General features: G+C 41.7%; 2 protein-coding genes and 1 long non-coding RNA gene across 3 annotated transcripts in view; 1 reads left to right on the top strand and 2 right to left on the bottom strand.

Annotated features, from left to right (window-relative positions):
• The window catches only part of NEK9 (NIMA related kinase 9), a 47,962-nt gene extending 43,913 nt beyond the window's left edge, over positions 1–4,049 (bottom strand). Inside the window, exons 1-2 of the mRNA XM_017528511.2 lie at positions 3,674–4,049; positions 623–800 (exon numbers count right to left, since the gene is read on the bottom strand). Of these exons, the coding sequence (XP_017384000.1) occupies positions 623–800; positions 3,674–3,892 (397 nt within the window). The 5' untranslated portion in view covers positions 3,893–4,049. The remainder of the gene's footprint in view (positions 1–622; positions 801–3,673) is intronic.
• Positions 4,050–4,059: 10 nt separating this feature from the next.
• Positions 4,060–10,826, top strand: LOC108304447. Its single transcript, XR_001825257.2, has 3 exons — positions 4,060–4,233; positions 5,249–5,435; positions 9,601–10,826. It is a non-coding gene; the product is annotated as an uncharacterized LOC108304447 (long non-coding RNA).
• TMED10 (transmembrane p24 trafficking protein 10) overlaps positions 9,698–15,001 on the bottom strand; it is a 48,876-nt gene continuing 43,572 nt past the window's right edge. Inside the window, exons 4-5 of the mRNA XM_017528630.2 lie at positions 13,589–13,715; positions 9,698–13,162 (exon numbers count right to left, since the gene is read on the bottom strand). Coding sequence (XP_017384119.1) covers positions 13,041–13,162; positions 13,589–13,715 — 249 coding nt within the window. The 3' untranslated portion in view covers positions 9,698–13,040. The remainder of the gene's footprint in view (positions 13,163–13,588; positions 13,716–15,001) is intronic.

Below are 15,001 nucleotides of genomic sequence, written 5' to 3'. Positions count from 1 at the left end.
TTTAGTAGAGACGGGGTTTCACCATGTTGACCAGGATGGTCTCGATCTCTTGACCTCGTGATCCACCCGCCTCGGCCTCCCAAAGTGCTGGGATTACAGGCTTGAGCCACCACGCCCGGCTATATTGCTATCTTACAAGCAAAATGATCTGAAGAAATCAGAGACCAGATAAATAGGGCCATGCTTTACCATATATCATTTTCACTCAGTTATGATCTTTGGGCCACTTTTTAATAGGATAGCTTTAGCTGAAGACAATATAAATAAACATCACTTGTAAAATCTTATTAAATATTGTATCAAGTGGTACCAATCCACACTCTAGTTAACTAATGTCATTTCATAAAGAAAAACCTTGAAAAATAAATCCAACCAAAGAAAAAATAGTTTGAAAATGGAACTATAATCACAAGAGAAAATTTGGGTATGCAGGGGAAAATCCCTCTCCTTCTTTGGTATACCACTTCAAAACTCTCCAAGGCCTGAAAAGTTTCTCTTAAACTCTATAAATTCATTTAAAGTTTTTATCACTGTATATGCCTCTTCTTATATTCTTATCCTCAAGGTAAGTATAAGTCTAAGAAAGTCTTGCTGGAGAAAGGCCCACTGAAGTCTATCTTACCATTACAATACTCCAGCTCAATCAGCAGAGTGGTATTGTCCATGAAATGATTGTAATAGGCAATAATGTTGTCATGCTGCAGCAGTGCCAGAATAACAATCTCATTCAAGGCATCACGACGTTCCTTCTCAGATAGCCGGGTCAAATCAACTTCCTTCCACACAACCAGTGAGTCATCCTACAACACAGTAAGAGGTATTGTGCTTTCCTCTTGCCTGACAGCAAATGAATCCATACCTACATCTGAAAGCCTAGAAGGAAAACTTCCTAGAGGGGCAGAGACTGACTCCTATTTTTTCCTTTTAACAGACTTTAAAGGTTATATGTAGAATTTAGCACTATAAGTTATTTCAGGACAGGGGAAGTAAAGCATTAATATGTTGTTGCTCTAACACTTAATTTGCATGATGTCAGTTCCAGGTAAAAATATGGATTAGGGATAGATCTCAAAAAGATTCTACTGAGGACACTACGACAGACTGCTAATCATGATGGTGATTATGGCAGGGCAAGAATACTGGAGAAGTAGAGAATGGCGAGCAATTATCTATGGCTGATCACAGTTTCCTCTAAAATGAAAATACTAAACTTCCCCTAGTTTTATAAATTTAGACTTCCCTAGTGATTTTCACTTACCCTTTCTGCTAAGAATAAGTCATGCCCCCTTTTGCAACTCTATAATCTCCTATCACACTTTTATGTATCACATTTTCTTCTATTCCTGAAAACTTACTTGTAGCTCCTAATGTCTACTATCCTTTTATTTATTATTTTTGTTTTTTAGAGATAAGGTCTCACTCTGTTGTCCAAACTAGAGTGCAGTCAAAGCTCGCATCAGCTCTCAACTCCTGGGCTGAAGCAATTCTCCCACCTTGGCCTTCCCGGTAGTTAGAACTACAGGCACGCACTGCCACACTCAGCTAAATTTTTTTTTAAGAGATGGGGTATGGCTGGGCACAGTGGCTCATGCCTGTAATCCCAGCACTTTGGGAGGCCGAGGCAGGCAGATCACAAGGTCAAGAGATCAAGACCATACTGGCCAACATGGTAAAACCCCGTCTCTACTAAAAACACAAAAATTAGCTGGACGTGGTGGCGAGTACCTGTAGTTCCAGCTACTCAGGAGGCTGAGGCAGGAGAATTGCTTGAACCCGGGAGGTGGAGGTTGCAGTGAGCCAAGATCGTGCCAGTGCACTCCAGCCTGGCGCCTGACGACGGAGTGAGACTCTGTTTCAAAAACAGAAAAAAAAAAAAAAAAAGAGAGAGAGATGGGGTATCACTGTATTGCCCAGGCTGGTCTAGAACTCCTGGCCTCAAGTGACTCGACCACCTTGGCCTTCCAAGTGTTGGGATTACAGGCATGAGCCACTGTGTCTGGCCTCATTCTTTGCTGACACTGCTTCCTAGCCCAGGAGCATCTCCACCTATATAACTCTCCCTATCCTTTCTAATGCCTCTGCCAAGCCTTTACATTGTTTTTGAAAAGACTCTGATGAACCTTTTACTGTATTTCCCATGCATAAATCCTGTAGGATAAGCGCTGATGGTTATGCCTTTCACTTTTAGACCTCACACACTGAAATGCTATTTGTCCATTCTTTTCATATCTCCACATGTGCAACTTAATGCTCTTTGTTTACTAACAATGGCTAATTTATTTTCCTATTGAAATATAAGCTTCTAGAGGAAAAGGGTGCTTCTGAACTTCTGTAAATTCACAGATCTAATAAATATTTGGTGATACGGATAACACTATGCAATTTTTAGGAAGTGTAATCAGACTTAACTCAAAACAAACCCAGTAATCAAGTTCAACAGGATAATAAAAAGGAAATGGGCAAGGAGATTTAAGACTTTAGTTCTAGTCCAAGATTTACTTGTAACTTAAGTGAGCAAGTCACTTAAATATACTGTCTTGGTTTCTCCAACTAAAATATAGGAGTAACAGTCCTTATCTCCTCTTTCTCATTTTGAGTGCAAAAAAGAAAACAGACTACTAAGAATAACTAACTCTAACATCATACATTAATGTGGCATCAGGATAAAAAAGAACACTTAAAAATATTCTCTTGCAACCACTTCTCTCCTCCAACGTTCAGCCTTAAAAGTATGCTGACTTGCAACACACCCCAGACCTGCAGATGGATTTCTGATGCATGAATGACCTTCAGCAACCCCAGTAAGTTCTCATTAAATATTTACCCTAAAGTAAGATTTTAGTGATCAAATCCAGTGTACTGTTAGTTTTTGGAAGTAGAATCATCACTGCAGAGTTTTGCACTAGTATATATTCTTATCTTGGGATTCCGTGATCCATGGATCTCTCCAAAGGATGTGCATATGTGCAAACGTGATGGAGGGATTAAGATTACTTTGCTTATGTTAGGTTCTCAAAGGGGTCCTTGTGCCCCCCCCAAATTAAGAACAAATGGCTTAGAATATGCCAACCAAGTATTTCACATGCATAAACCCTGTGGGATAAACACTGATGAAGAACCAACACACAAAGATCTTCCCAATGAGCTTCAAAAAAAGCTTCCAATTGAGTGATCACTGCTGAACTTAAAGATAATGACAAAAATAACGGAGATGCCACTGGTGTGGGAATTTTGAAGCTATGCCCCTCCTCTCCACCCCGACCTTGGAGAGCTATATATATACTGCATGAGAGGAAGGAAGTTTTGGTAATAGCTCACATTCGTATACCATTTTAATTTACAGAACAAGCGCCTTCGTTTGATTCTTAAGATAATCTTTAACAAAAAAAGATGATTTCAAGGTATTATCACTAAGCCATTTTACAGATGGGGAAACTAAAGCTCAGAGACAGTTCGGTGACTTAGGTCAATCAAAAATGACTAGTTAATAAAACCAACGATCTAACCAATTTCTAGTGCCGGTGAGTGGGCAAAATGGTGAAGACCCTGAGACATATACCCTGTGGGAGCCTAAAGGACTAAGCTCACTACGCGGGGAAAGCGGGACCGGGAAGGAGGGGCTTGGGGCGACCCGGCAGCGCCAGGCTAGGCGGCCGGTGCCTAGGGCCGCTACCTCGGTGCGGCGGTACAGCGTGGCTTCCCCGAAGGCGCCGCGGCCCAGGACGCGGATGGGGATGTAGTGCAGCTCCTCCTGCTCCGCCGCGCTGCTGCCGGCTCGCGGCCCCTGACTGGCGCTAGGCCCCGGACTCGAGACCCCGCAACCCCCGGACTCGCTCCCAAAGTCCGAGTTGATGGAATCGCAGTGTCGCTCGTACTCGCCCAGCACCGACATGGCGGCGGCCGCGAGCCTACGGGACCGGCCTGCCTATGCCCGGCGGCGCTGGCCGCGCTGCGCCCAGTTCGCTTCAGACACCGGCCCGCGGATCCGTCAGCCCAGCAACCCCGCGAGGCCCCATGGTGGCTCCTGCCCCCTGACCCGGAAGCAGTTCTCTGTGTTTCCGGCCCGGCTGAGTTTTCTCCGCCTTTGCCTTCTCGCTTGGCTCGTCTAACGGCCAAGGCTTCCAGATTTCGGGCCCGGCCTGCAAAGTGAGGCCTCAGGCTGGGGTTGGCGGGCCCGTGGTGGGAACCGCGTGGAACCGAAGAGCTCCCACGGGAACAAGGGCATCACTGACGGTACGACCTCACGGGTCTATTGACCCTCCTCGACCTCCCTGGTCCGATACCCATACAACTTCGATTTCCAGAGGTCGTCCAGCCTATTTTGGCGTCAGGCCTGTCTCAGGAGGGTGATTGGGGAAGCAGCCTCAGTGTACACCTTATTCCCCCTTCCAACGTTGGACAGCATTCTTGTTTAGAGAGATAGTATAGTAAAGATAATGTGGCGGATCAGGGTGGCTCACGCCTGTACTGTAATCCCAGCACTTTAGGAGGCCGACGTCAGGCGTTTGAGACCAGCCTGGCCAACCTGGTGAAACCCCATCTCTATAAAAATACAAAAATTAGCCGGGCGTGGTGGTAGGCACCTGTAATTCCAGCTACTTGAGAGGCTGAGGCAGGAGAATCACTTGAACCCCGGAGGCGGAGGTTGCAGTGAGCTAAGATCGCGCCTCTGCATTCCAGCCTGGGCAACAGAGTGAGACTCCGTCTCAAAAGAAAAAAAAAAGATAATATAGGCAGCCTAAATGTCTGCCTGTTATCTTGGTCCCTGGGCCCAGTTCTTTCTCCCAGAGCCATCCTAAGTCCCTCCCTCTTCTACGCAACTCCAAAAATATTGTAAGTCAACTCTCCTGACACTTTCCTTTTCCCCCTTCTCTTTCTCCCGATTCAATTTCTTCTATATGTTTTTCTCTGTCTTTGACCATATGCTCTCATGAAACATTTTTTGAGCACTCGGTGCCACACACTGTTTGGAAGCAGGAAATCTGCAATAACATGCTCCCAGCCATCAAGTAGGAAAACATCAATACAATGAACAATAGGTGTTTCATCAGTTATGTGACCTTCGGCAACTTTACATCTCCAAGCTTGTTTTTTTAACTCTATAAAGTTGTGAGAATATGGTCTGTATCACAGAGATAACTAATATTTATTGTTATGTTCTGGATATTATGCTAAAAGTTTTTCATGTATTATTCCACACATTATTATATATTGTCCTATGTATTATCTTAACATTCCCATTTTACAGAAACAGGTACAGAGAGGCTAAGTAACCTGCTCAATGTGACCGACCTATTAAGAGGAGCTGGGAAGTTGAACCCAGCAATCTGGCTCCTGAGCCATGAAAAAGCTGGATGTGACGGGGCTGAGAAAGCCATGTGGCTAGCTGGGCGTGGTGGCTCATGCCTGTAATCCCAGCACTTTGGGAGGCTGAGGTGGGTCGATCACTTGTGAAACCTGGAGTTCGAGACCAGCCTGGCCAACATGGCGAAAATCCATTTCTACTAAAAATACAAAAATTAGCTGGGTGTGGTGGCACATGCCTGTAATCCCAGCAACTTGGGAGGCGGAGGCACGAGAATCGCTTGAACCCGGGAGGGGGAGGTTGCAGTGAGCCAAGATCATGCCACAGCACTCCAGCCTGGGTGACAGGGCAAGAACCTGTCTCAAATAAATAAATAAAAATAAATTGTCTTATATGGATTTGAGAAAAATTCCTACTTTAATAGAGCTTACAATCCATGTAACAGAAAACCACCAGGCAATTAAAACAGTTTGTATAAGGGCTATCAAAGTGCAAGATTCTAGAAAGGCATTTATGGGGGGTGTCTCTGTCCAAGCCAGACTTGCTATGTGAGTGCAAACTCCCTGGAGGAGTATACAAAATGTTAAATCCAATGGTGGCTAAACAAAGTAGAGAGATCATTCCAGATAGCGGCCATTCCATCCTCCTATAAATTAGAAGGCGTTTTGAGGACAGACATTGCCTGTTTATCTAGATAAACTCCAGAGTTTAGTTTGGCTTAAATCTGTTAATTCTATTAACTGTTAATTCTGTTATTCTCAGTTAACTTTGTTAAACAGAAAAGATGCTCAATAAAGTGTTTCTCAGTTGAATGAGAAAGAAAAATTACTTAAAATTGGGAATGTTGACTTCCAAAGAGGCTGAATAGATTTCAGCCTAAGCTTTAAAATTCATTTTTTCTGGCACATTTGCAAGGAGGAACCAGTTTTCTATAACTTGGTTGGCCTGAAACTGAATTGTTCTAATGATAATGCATAGATACTACAAGCTTAGAAGAAACATGACCTATTACAGAGCAGAGACATTCTTGCTGAATTCTTCATTATATTGGATGTAACTACAACAAATTGTCTTATCTTTGAATATTCATAAGTTCAAAAATAGTCAACATTTGTTCTAAAGGTATAAAGGTTTGTTATAAAGGTTTTTTTTTTTTTTTTTTTTGAGACAGAGTCTCACTGTGTCACCCAGGCTGGAGTGCAGTGGCGCAGATCTCTCAGCTCACTGCAACCTCCACCTCCTGGGTTCAAGTGATTCTCATGCCTCAGCCTCCTGAGTAGCTGGGATTACAGGCATTTGCAACCACACCCAGCAAATTTTTGTATTTCTAGTAGAGAGGGGATTTTGCCATGTTGGCCAGGCTGGTCTCAAACTCCTGACCTCAAGCGATTGGCCCACTAAAGTGTTGGGATTACAGGCATGAGCCACCGTGCATGGCCAAGGCATAAAATTTTAAAGCGCCTTTGGTTGAAACCAGACTATTTCCACGTTTTACTTTAACAAGTGAATGGTTAGAATGCTATATTGCAGAAGTTTCCAAATTTGTGAATGGCAAATTCCCAGGGGCCAAAGAGTTACTGTAAAGATGAAAGAATCTACCAAAGACCAACTAGAGTTTGTACCCTTCACTGTCTGCCACAATAGCCACTAGCTACATATAGCTACTGAACACTTGAACTGTGGCTAGTCTAATTTTAAGCTATAGATGTGGTATAGCTTAAAATGCACACTGGACTTCCAAGATTTTATATGAAAAATACAATGCAAAACATCACATTAACCATTTTTGTATTAACTATATGTTGAAATAATAGTGTTGGTGTATTAGGTTAAATATTCTATTATAAATAATTTTCAGCTGGGCGTGGTGGCTCACACCTGTAATCCCAGCACTTTGGGAGTCTGAGGCGAGTGGATCACGAGATCAGGAGATCGAGACCAGCCTGGCCAACATGGTGAAACCGTCTCTACTAAAAATACAAAAAGTAGCTGGGTGTGGTGGCATGTGCCTGTGATTCCAGCTACTCTGGAGGCTGAGGCAGGAGAATCACCTGAACCTAGGAGGCAGAGGTTGCAATGAGCTGAGATCATGCCACTGTACTCTAGCCTGGCGACAGAACTAGACTCTGTGTCAAAAAATAAATAATTTTACCTGTATTTTATTTATTTATTTTTGGAGACCCAGTTTTGCTCTTGTTGTCCAGGCAGGAGTGCCAATGGCATGATCTTGGCTCACTGCAATCTCCGCCTCCCAGGTTCAAGCGATTCTCCTGCCTCAGCCTCCTGAGTAGCTGAGATTACAGGCATGTGCCACCACACCCAGCTAATTTTGTATTTTTTTAGTTGAGATGGGGTTTCCTCCATGTTAGTCAGGCTCGTCTCAACCTCAGGTGATCTGTCCACCTTGGCCTGCCAAAGTGCTGGGATTACAGGCGTGAGTCACTGTGCCTGGCCAATTTTACCTGTTTTATACGTCTTTAACGTGATACTAGAAAATTTAAAATTATACATGCAGCTCACATTATATGAGACACCACTGCAACAAACTGAATAATTGATTTATAAAGCATGTATTGGGCTAGGTGAGGTGGCTCATGCCTGTAATCCTAGCACTTTGGGAGGCTGAAGTGGATCACTTGAAATGTCAGTTCAAAACCAGCCCAGCCAACATGGTAAAACCCTGTCTCTACTAAAAATACAAAAAAAAACTAGCGGGGCATGGTGGTGCATGCCTGTATTCCCAGCTACTCAGGAGGCTGAGGCATGAGAATCACTTGAACCTGAGAAGTGGAGATCGCACCACTGCACTCTAGCCTGGGTGACAGATCAAGACTCTTATCTCAAAAAAAAAGCATATACTACCACTTAAACAAGTTTAATACTACTGAAACTATTAATTTATAAGTTTTACTGAACTCATTATTTATACTCTCTAAAAGTAAGCATCAGTGAGAAAGAAAACTTTTTTTTTGGAGACACAGTCTTGCTCTGTCACCAGGCTGCAGTGCAGTGGCGTGATCTCGGCTCACTGCAACCTTCACCTCCTGCGTGTATTTTTAGTAGAGACAGGGTTTCGTCATCTTAGCCAGGCTGGTCTCAAAGAAAACATTTCTTTTTTTCTTTTTTGAGACAGAGTCTTGCTCTGTCGCCCAGCCTGGAGTGCAATGGCATGATCTTGGCTCACTGCAACTGCCGGCTTCCGGGTTCAAGTCATTGTCCTGCCTCAGGCTCCTGAGTAGCTGGGATTACAGGCACTCACCACCATACCCAGCTAATTTTTTGTATTTTTAGTAGAGACAGGGTTTCACCATGTTGGCCATGCTGGTCTCGAACTCCTGACCTCGTGATCCACCCACCTCAGCTCCCAAAGTGCTGGGACTATAGGCATGAGCCACTGCGCCCGGCCTGAAAACTTTTTTTTTTGTTTCTCTCTTGTTGCCTAGCCTGGAGCGCAATGGTGCGATCTCGGCTCATTGCACCTTCTACCTCCCAGGTTCAACTGATTCTCCTGCTTCAGCCTCCTAAGTAGCTGGGACTACAGGAGTGCGGCACCATACCCAGCTAATCTTTTGTATTTTTAGTAGAGACTAAGTTTCACCTTGTTAGTCAGGATGGCCTCGATCTCCTGACCTCATGATCCACCCACCTTGGCCTCCCAAAGTGCTGGGATTACAGGTGTGAGCCACCGTGCCCTGCCAACATTTTTGATATTAAAGCATTTATACCCAAATAATGGAAACCACTACTTTACAGACTATGGATTCATAATAAAGTTTGAGGGAGAATGCAGATAGGAGAAATAAGAGGCCAGTCAGTGAGTGTGCAAAGCACTTCATATTGGCTCTTGGAAAGCTTTGAAAAATGTTCAACTGTAAGTGAAAGGAGAGGAGAAAATGGCCTTTACCTCCTGGAGCGGGGCTTTGCATTGGATATGACAGGCCTAAAGTGAGTCCTGAGGGGTCATATATTAGGAGGGGTCTTTTAGGAATGGAAGGCAAGGGAGATGGCTCTCTGTAGGAATGATTCTATGTAGTAGCAATTTTAATTGCAAAAACCGCAATTACTTTTGCACCAACCTAATAGTAGCAGTTTCCAAAAGAGAGAAGATAAAGAGAATAAAATGCCTAGCTTACAGAACTGTATTTGGTCTGAAGATGCATAATGAAGGATTCTTAATTACGTGTAAAATGTACATGTATTACATATATAAAAATATGGTAATCTTTTATTAGCTCATATAGACTATAGAACTGCAGTAACTGAAGAATAACAATATTTTTTCTCTAATTCATCAGGTATAAATTGCCATAATTTAAAAGTGGAGAAATATGGGAGAATTATCACCAATCCACACATAGAAGTACTCAAGAGTAACAGAATGTACACCTAAAATGGTTTCTGCTAGCCTTTATTTGCGAAAATTTACACAAAACCCCCCAATCCAACATTTACAAGTGAATCTGTATAAATCCCACATGCCTCTTTCCCAAACAAATCGAAAAATGGCTTTATGACAGGGGTCCATGACAATGGTAAAACAAAGCTCACTTAAACTGCATCCTTCTCATTTATATTATACAGACCATTTTGGATAATATGCCCAAAAACGGAGGAAAGCAGATAACACCCATTTTTAAAGCTTATTTGCTCTTGTATTAGTCTTTTGTCAAAGTCAAATACTTTTACTTTTTGGATAAAACCAAAGTATAATATCAATTAACTTTTAAAACAAAAGCACAAAATGCCTCAGTTGATAGTTTTGGCATGAGTAAATGGAGGGGACATGAAAGAATGTCAGCTCCTACAAAGCTTAAGTTTAGGGTCACACTTGGGAACAAAAGCATCAACAAAATAAAATATTCTCTTTTCCTGTCTTTTCTTTGACATTTTGTCACATCTGAAGACCATAACTGAGTAGCTTTCATTGCTCCTAAAAAGGGGAAAGGCACCGTCAGAAATATGAAAGAAAATCTTGTTAGGCTAATGGTACATGATAGAATTTCACATTTAAAAGTTAAGGATGGAGGCTGGGCGTGGTAGCTCACGCCTGTAATCCAGCACTTTGGGAGCCAGAGGCGGGCGGATCACTTGAGGTGAAACCCTGTCTCTACTAAAAATACAAAAATTAGCCGGGTGTGGTGGCATGCACCTATAGTCCCAGCTACTTGGGAAGCTGAGGCAGGAGAATTGCTTAAACGTAGGACGTGGAGGTTGCAGTGGGCCGAGATCATTCTGTTGCACTCCAGCCTGGGCGTTGCAGCAAGACTCTGTCTCAAAAAAAAAGTCTGAGAATGGATCTTAGCCCACTTACTATTCTCTATTTGGATGCATCCTCTGTAACTTAGCATATGTAGTAGTACATACAGTTAGACTTTCTCAACATCTGCTGCCCCTGTGGTGAGGAACTGCAGCCAGGTTCTCAGAAGCAGTACCTACCAATTCTCAACAGCAGATGGCAATGTTGTACAAGTTAATGACAGAACTACTTTAATGCCACATAAAGTACAAGGAGTCAAAAGTGGGGGAAAAAAAAAAAAAAAAAGGCTTTGGGTTCATAGTGGCTGGAACATTAACAGAATATCCTGAGATTTTAACAACATAACTCACTCCCTCTTCCACCTTTGTACTTTATCCAGGTCAATACATCAGGGTTCAATTCCAATATTCTGCTTCTTTACTGCAAGATACATATAATTCTTGCCACTGTGATTAAACAGGCCCTGTAATAGCAGGGTTAAAAAGAGATTACAGAAAGGATAAACTCCTACCTACTTCTCTGGGAGATATGGGAAAGATTTCAAGTGACAGCATTTTTCATAACTTTATAAACATTTATATCCACATTTTCTCTTATTTACATGAGTTTTGGCCCTTTAGGCACCTCATACTCCTACAGTGATTATTGGCTTTGCTTTCATAACATGTATTTGTAAGTATTTATTCTCTTAATGGCCCTTCTAGATGTCTATTTTACATATCATATCTCTTAATTCTCTAGGTGGAACAGAGAAGGACAGGAATTAAGTAAGTGGCCATGCAAAATATTTGGAAATTTTACTTATTTTTCCTTGGTAGAAGTTATGTTAAAAATTCAAGCAACCACATATATAACAGGGGAGTTTTAGCTAGGATATATAAAAAACTCTCAAAACTCAATAGTAAAAAGAACAAATGATCTAAATAGAAAATAGACAAAAGACATGAACAGACATTTCACTGAGGGGGATATATAGATGGCATATGAGCACATGAAAAGATACTCAACATCATTAGCCATTGGAACATGTAAATTAAAACCATATGTGGCATCATTACATACATCTGTGTGAATGGTTAAGATAATAATACCAAATGCTGGTGAGGATGTGAAGAAACTATCAATCGTACATTGCTGTATGAATTGTTTGAGTGGCTGTATGTGAAAGATACAGCCAGTTTGGAAAAAGAGTAGGGTAGTTTCTTACAAAAATAAATGTGTTTACCACACAACCCAACAATTGCCCTTTTGAGCATTTATCCCAGAAATGAAAATGTATGTTCACATAAAAACCTGTACATGAATGTTCACAGCAGCTTTATTAGTAAGGGCAAAAAACTGAAAACAACTCTTATGTCTTTAGTGGGTGAATGGTTAAGCAAACTGTGGTACATCCATACCATGGAATACTACTCAGCAATCAAAAAGAACTGACCAGACTTCATCACAATCCAATATATGCATATAAGAAATCTGCACTTATACCCCCTAAATATATAAAACATTTTTTAAAAGAAAAAAAGGAACAAACTATTGATACATGCAACTTGGTTTCAAGAGAATTAAGTGACTGAAGAAAAATCAACCTTGTAAGATTACATTGTATATGATTCCATTCATACAACATTCTTGAAATGACAAAATTACAGAGATGGAGGCCAGAACAGTGGTAGCCACAGGTTGGGGTGAGGGGATAAGGGACGTGGCTGTGGCTGTAAAAGGGGAGCAAAAGGGATCTATGTGATAGAACTGTTCTGTCTTTTGTGATGGTGGTCACACGAATCTACATGTGATAAAATTGCACAGAACTAAATAAACATACATGAAAAAAGTTCAAGCAGTTGAGCACAAATATTTTAATTGCCTAAAATGACATTTTCTTTAAGAGTTATCTACAGTTCAAAGCTCACTTTTATGAGGTGTCACATCCATCACCATTTTAAGAGACATGAAGTCATGAAAAGATATCACCAGAAGTTAAGTAAACATTTCAGCTAAGGGTAAAGGGAAAGCTAAGGGTGTTTTCACAAGAAAACTGAAAGAGGGCAATCCGAATGAAGTCAACATGGTCACACAAAATCTTGGTAAAAGAAGTAAAATGGAAGCCCAAGCTGCTGAGCAAGTGGGAGAAGAAAAGAAAACATGGTTCAAACAGATCACACAAGGGAACCCAGGACAAATGCTGACTTTGGCATTATCTAGGTAACCCCTTTTTTTTTTGTCATAGGTAACTCTAATAATAGACCTATTGTTGCAAAACCAGTCCAAATCCTACCAAATTAAAAAGAAGTCCCTCATTGACTTGTTGGGTGTAGGTGGTACCCCATGTCCTCCCACACCAAAAGAGATCAGTTCTGGCAAGAAAGCTCCAACGTGCCTTGATGGTGCTATTGGTAGGATGCCTTAGGCCAGACACGTTCCAGCGATGTTCTGCTGGCTGAGGTACAAGTTGGGAGAAGAATGTGCCTCAGTCATTCATTACTCAATCAACTTCTTGGCCTTGAAGAAGCGTCGCAGGTAGAAGACCTGCCAGGTGGCTAGTCCAATGAGGCAGAACATTGAAAAGATGCTGAAGTATAGGACCCGAGTGTTTGTTGACTCTAAAAAAAAAAAAAAGCATTATAAACATAATGAAGTGAGCCTCCTCAGCTGGCTAAACAATGGCAGGGGAGGGAGGTAAAGGCAATTAATTAACTTCACTCTGTCCCTAGGTCTAATAGTAGGATTTCAGATAATTTCTTTTAAGTTCATTATCCTATATATAAATGTTGAAAATTACAAAGATTGATGCTATTTGATATGGGTATAGGCTAACAGGATGTTGTCAACTGCATTTATCACAGTAGAAATTTCTACTTTCTTGAAAATCTAACAAGGCTCATTTACCGTTAGACGCAGCAACAGTGAAGCAAGCAATTTCCCTTCCATTTACCTGTCTTGGCAAAACTGAGAAAAGGGTACACCAGAATTGAAAGTTTGGGGATGGTCTCATTTATGGGTTACTTAAGAGTCGCCTTCCCCCTCACCATTGGTATCACGCATCTCCTCTTCTCTCTTCTTCATGTAGGCAAAATCATTAACAATAGATTCTGAAAGATCTTCTAGGCGTCGCAGCTCCACCTCTAATGGTTTGAGCTTCTCAACTTTTGCAATCTGGAAAAGAATAAATATTTTCAGCTCCCTGAAAACACTGCTTCAGTCAAGAACATAAGGAAGGCAACGGAGGAGTCTTTTTTTTTTTGAGATGGAGTCTCGCTCTGTCGCCAGGCTGGAGTGCCATGTGTGATCTTGGCATACTGTAACCTCCGTCCGACTCCCTGGCTCAAGCCATTCTTCTGCCTCAGCCTCCCACGTAGCTGGGATTACAGGCACATACCACCATGCCCAGCTAATTTTTGTATTTTTAGTAGAGATGGGGTATCACCATGTTGGCTAGGATGGTCTCAATATCCTGACCTTGTGATCCACCTGCCTCAGACTCCCAAAGTGCTGGGATTACAGGTGTGAGCTACTATGCCCAGCTTAGGAGTCTTTTTTAAAGTTTCACCAGATTTAAATTTTTCCCTATCAATCATCCTAACATTTTAAAATTTGGGCTTCTTTCTTTCCCTATAGACTATATCTTTCCATTTCAGACCTTTTTTGATACTTTAATTTTGACTAAAATCTCTTTAGAAGTAATATAATAACAGTAGGCTATTAAGTAGGATATACTATTGTCTCAAAATTTTTTACTTTGTTTTGAGACAGGGTCTCACTCACTCTGTTGCCCAGGCTGGAGTGCAGTGGCACGATATCGGCTGATTGCAGGCTCAACCTCCTGGGCTCAAGCAATCATCCCGCTGCCTCAGCTTCCCCAGTAGCTGGGACCACAGTCATGTACTGCCACCCCCAGCTAATTTTTGTACTTTTTGTAGAGATGGGGTTTTGCCATATTGCCCAAGCTGGTCTCAAACTCCTAAGCTGAAGCAATCTGCCCATCTCGGCCTCCCAAAGTGTTGGGACTACAGGTGTGAGCCACCAGGCCCAGCTGATTTTGGACTTTAGTAAAGCACTTTACTTTGCCCTTCCATTCATGTGTAAGAAGTAAACAATATTATTAATATAATAAATTTGAGAATCATATTGGGTCAAACCTGATTTTAGAAGAAAAACCACTAAATTCATTAAACCTTTGACAGTACATAGGACTGACAGCATGTGTTATTTATTAAGCATGTGTTATTATAGCATTAAGGTAATAATTCAAAATACACAAGTAGAGAATTCTGGTTTGTTCCGATAAATCCTACAACAACTTTAAGGTTTAATATCAGAGCACAGATGTGAGAAAACTGCACTGAATTTTTCTTTTAGAAATAACACAGCCAATTATCAAAAGAAATCTCGAAGGGAATTCCCTGTATACTGAGGAATGAAGGATGTGAGAAAGAAATTAA

Source organism: Cebus imitator, unplaced genomic scaffold (assembly GCF_001604975.1).
Source record: "Cebus imitator isolate Cc_AM_T3 unplaced genomic scaffold, Cebus_imitator-1.0 Scaffold54, whole genome shotgun sequence".
NCBI lineage: Eukaryota > Metazoa > Chordata > Mammalia > Primates > Cebidae > Cebus > Cebus imitator.
The sequence above is the reverse complement of the archived record's forward strand: the minus strand, read 5'-3'. Positions and strand labels throughout refer to the sequence as shown.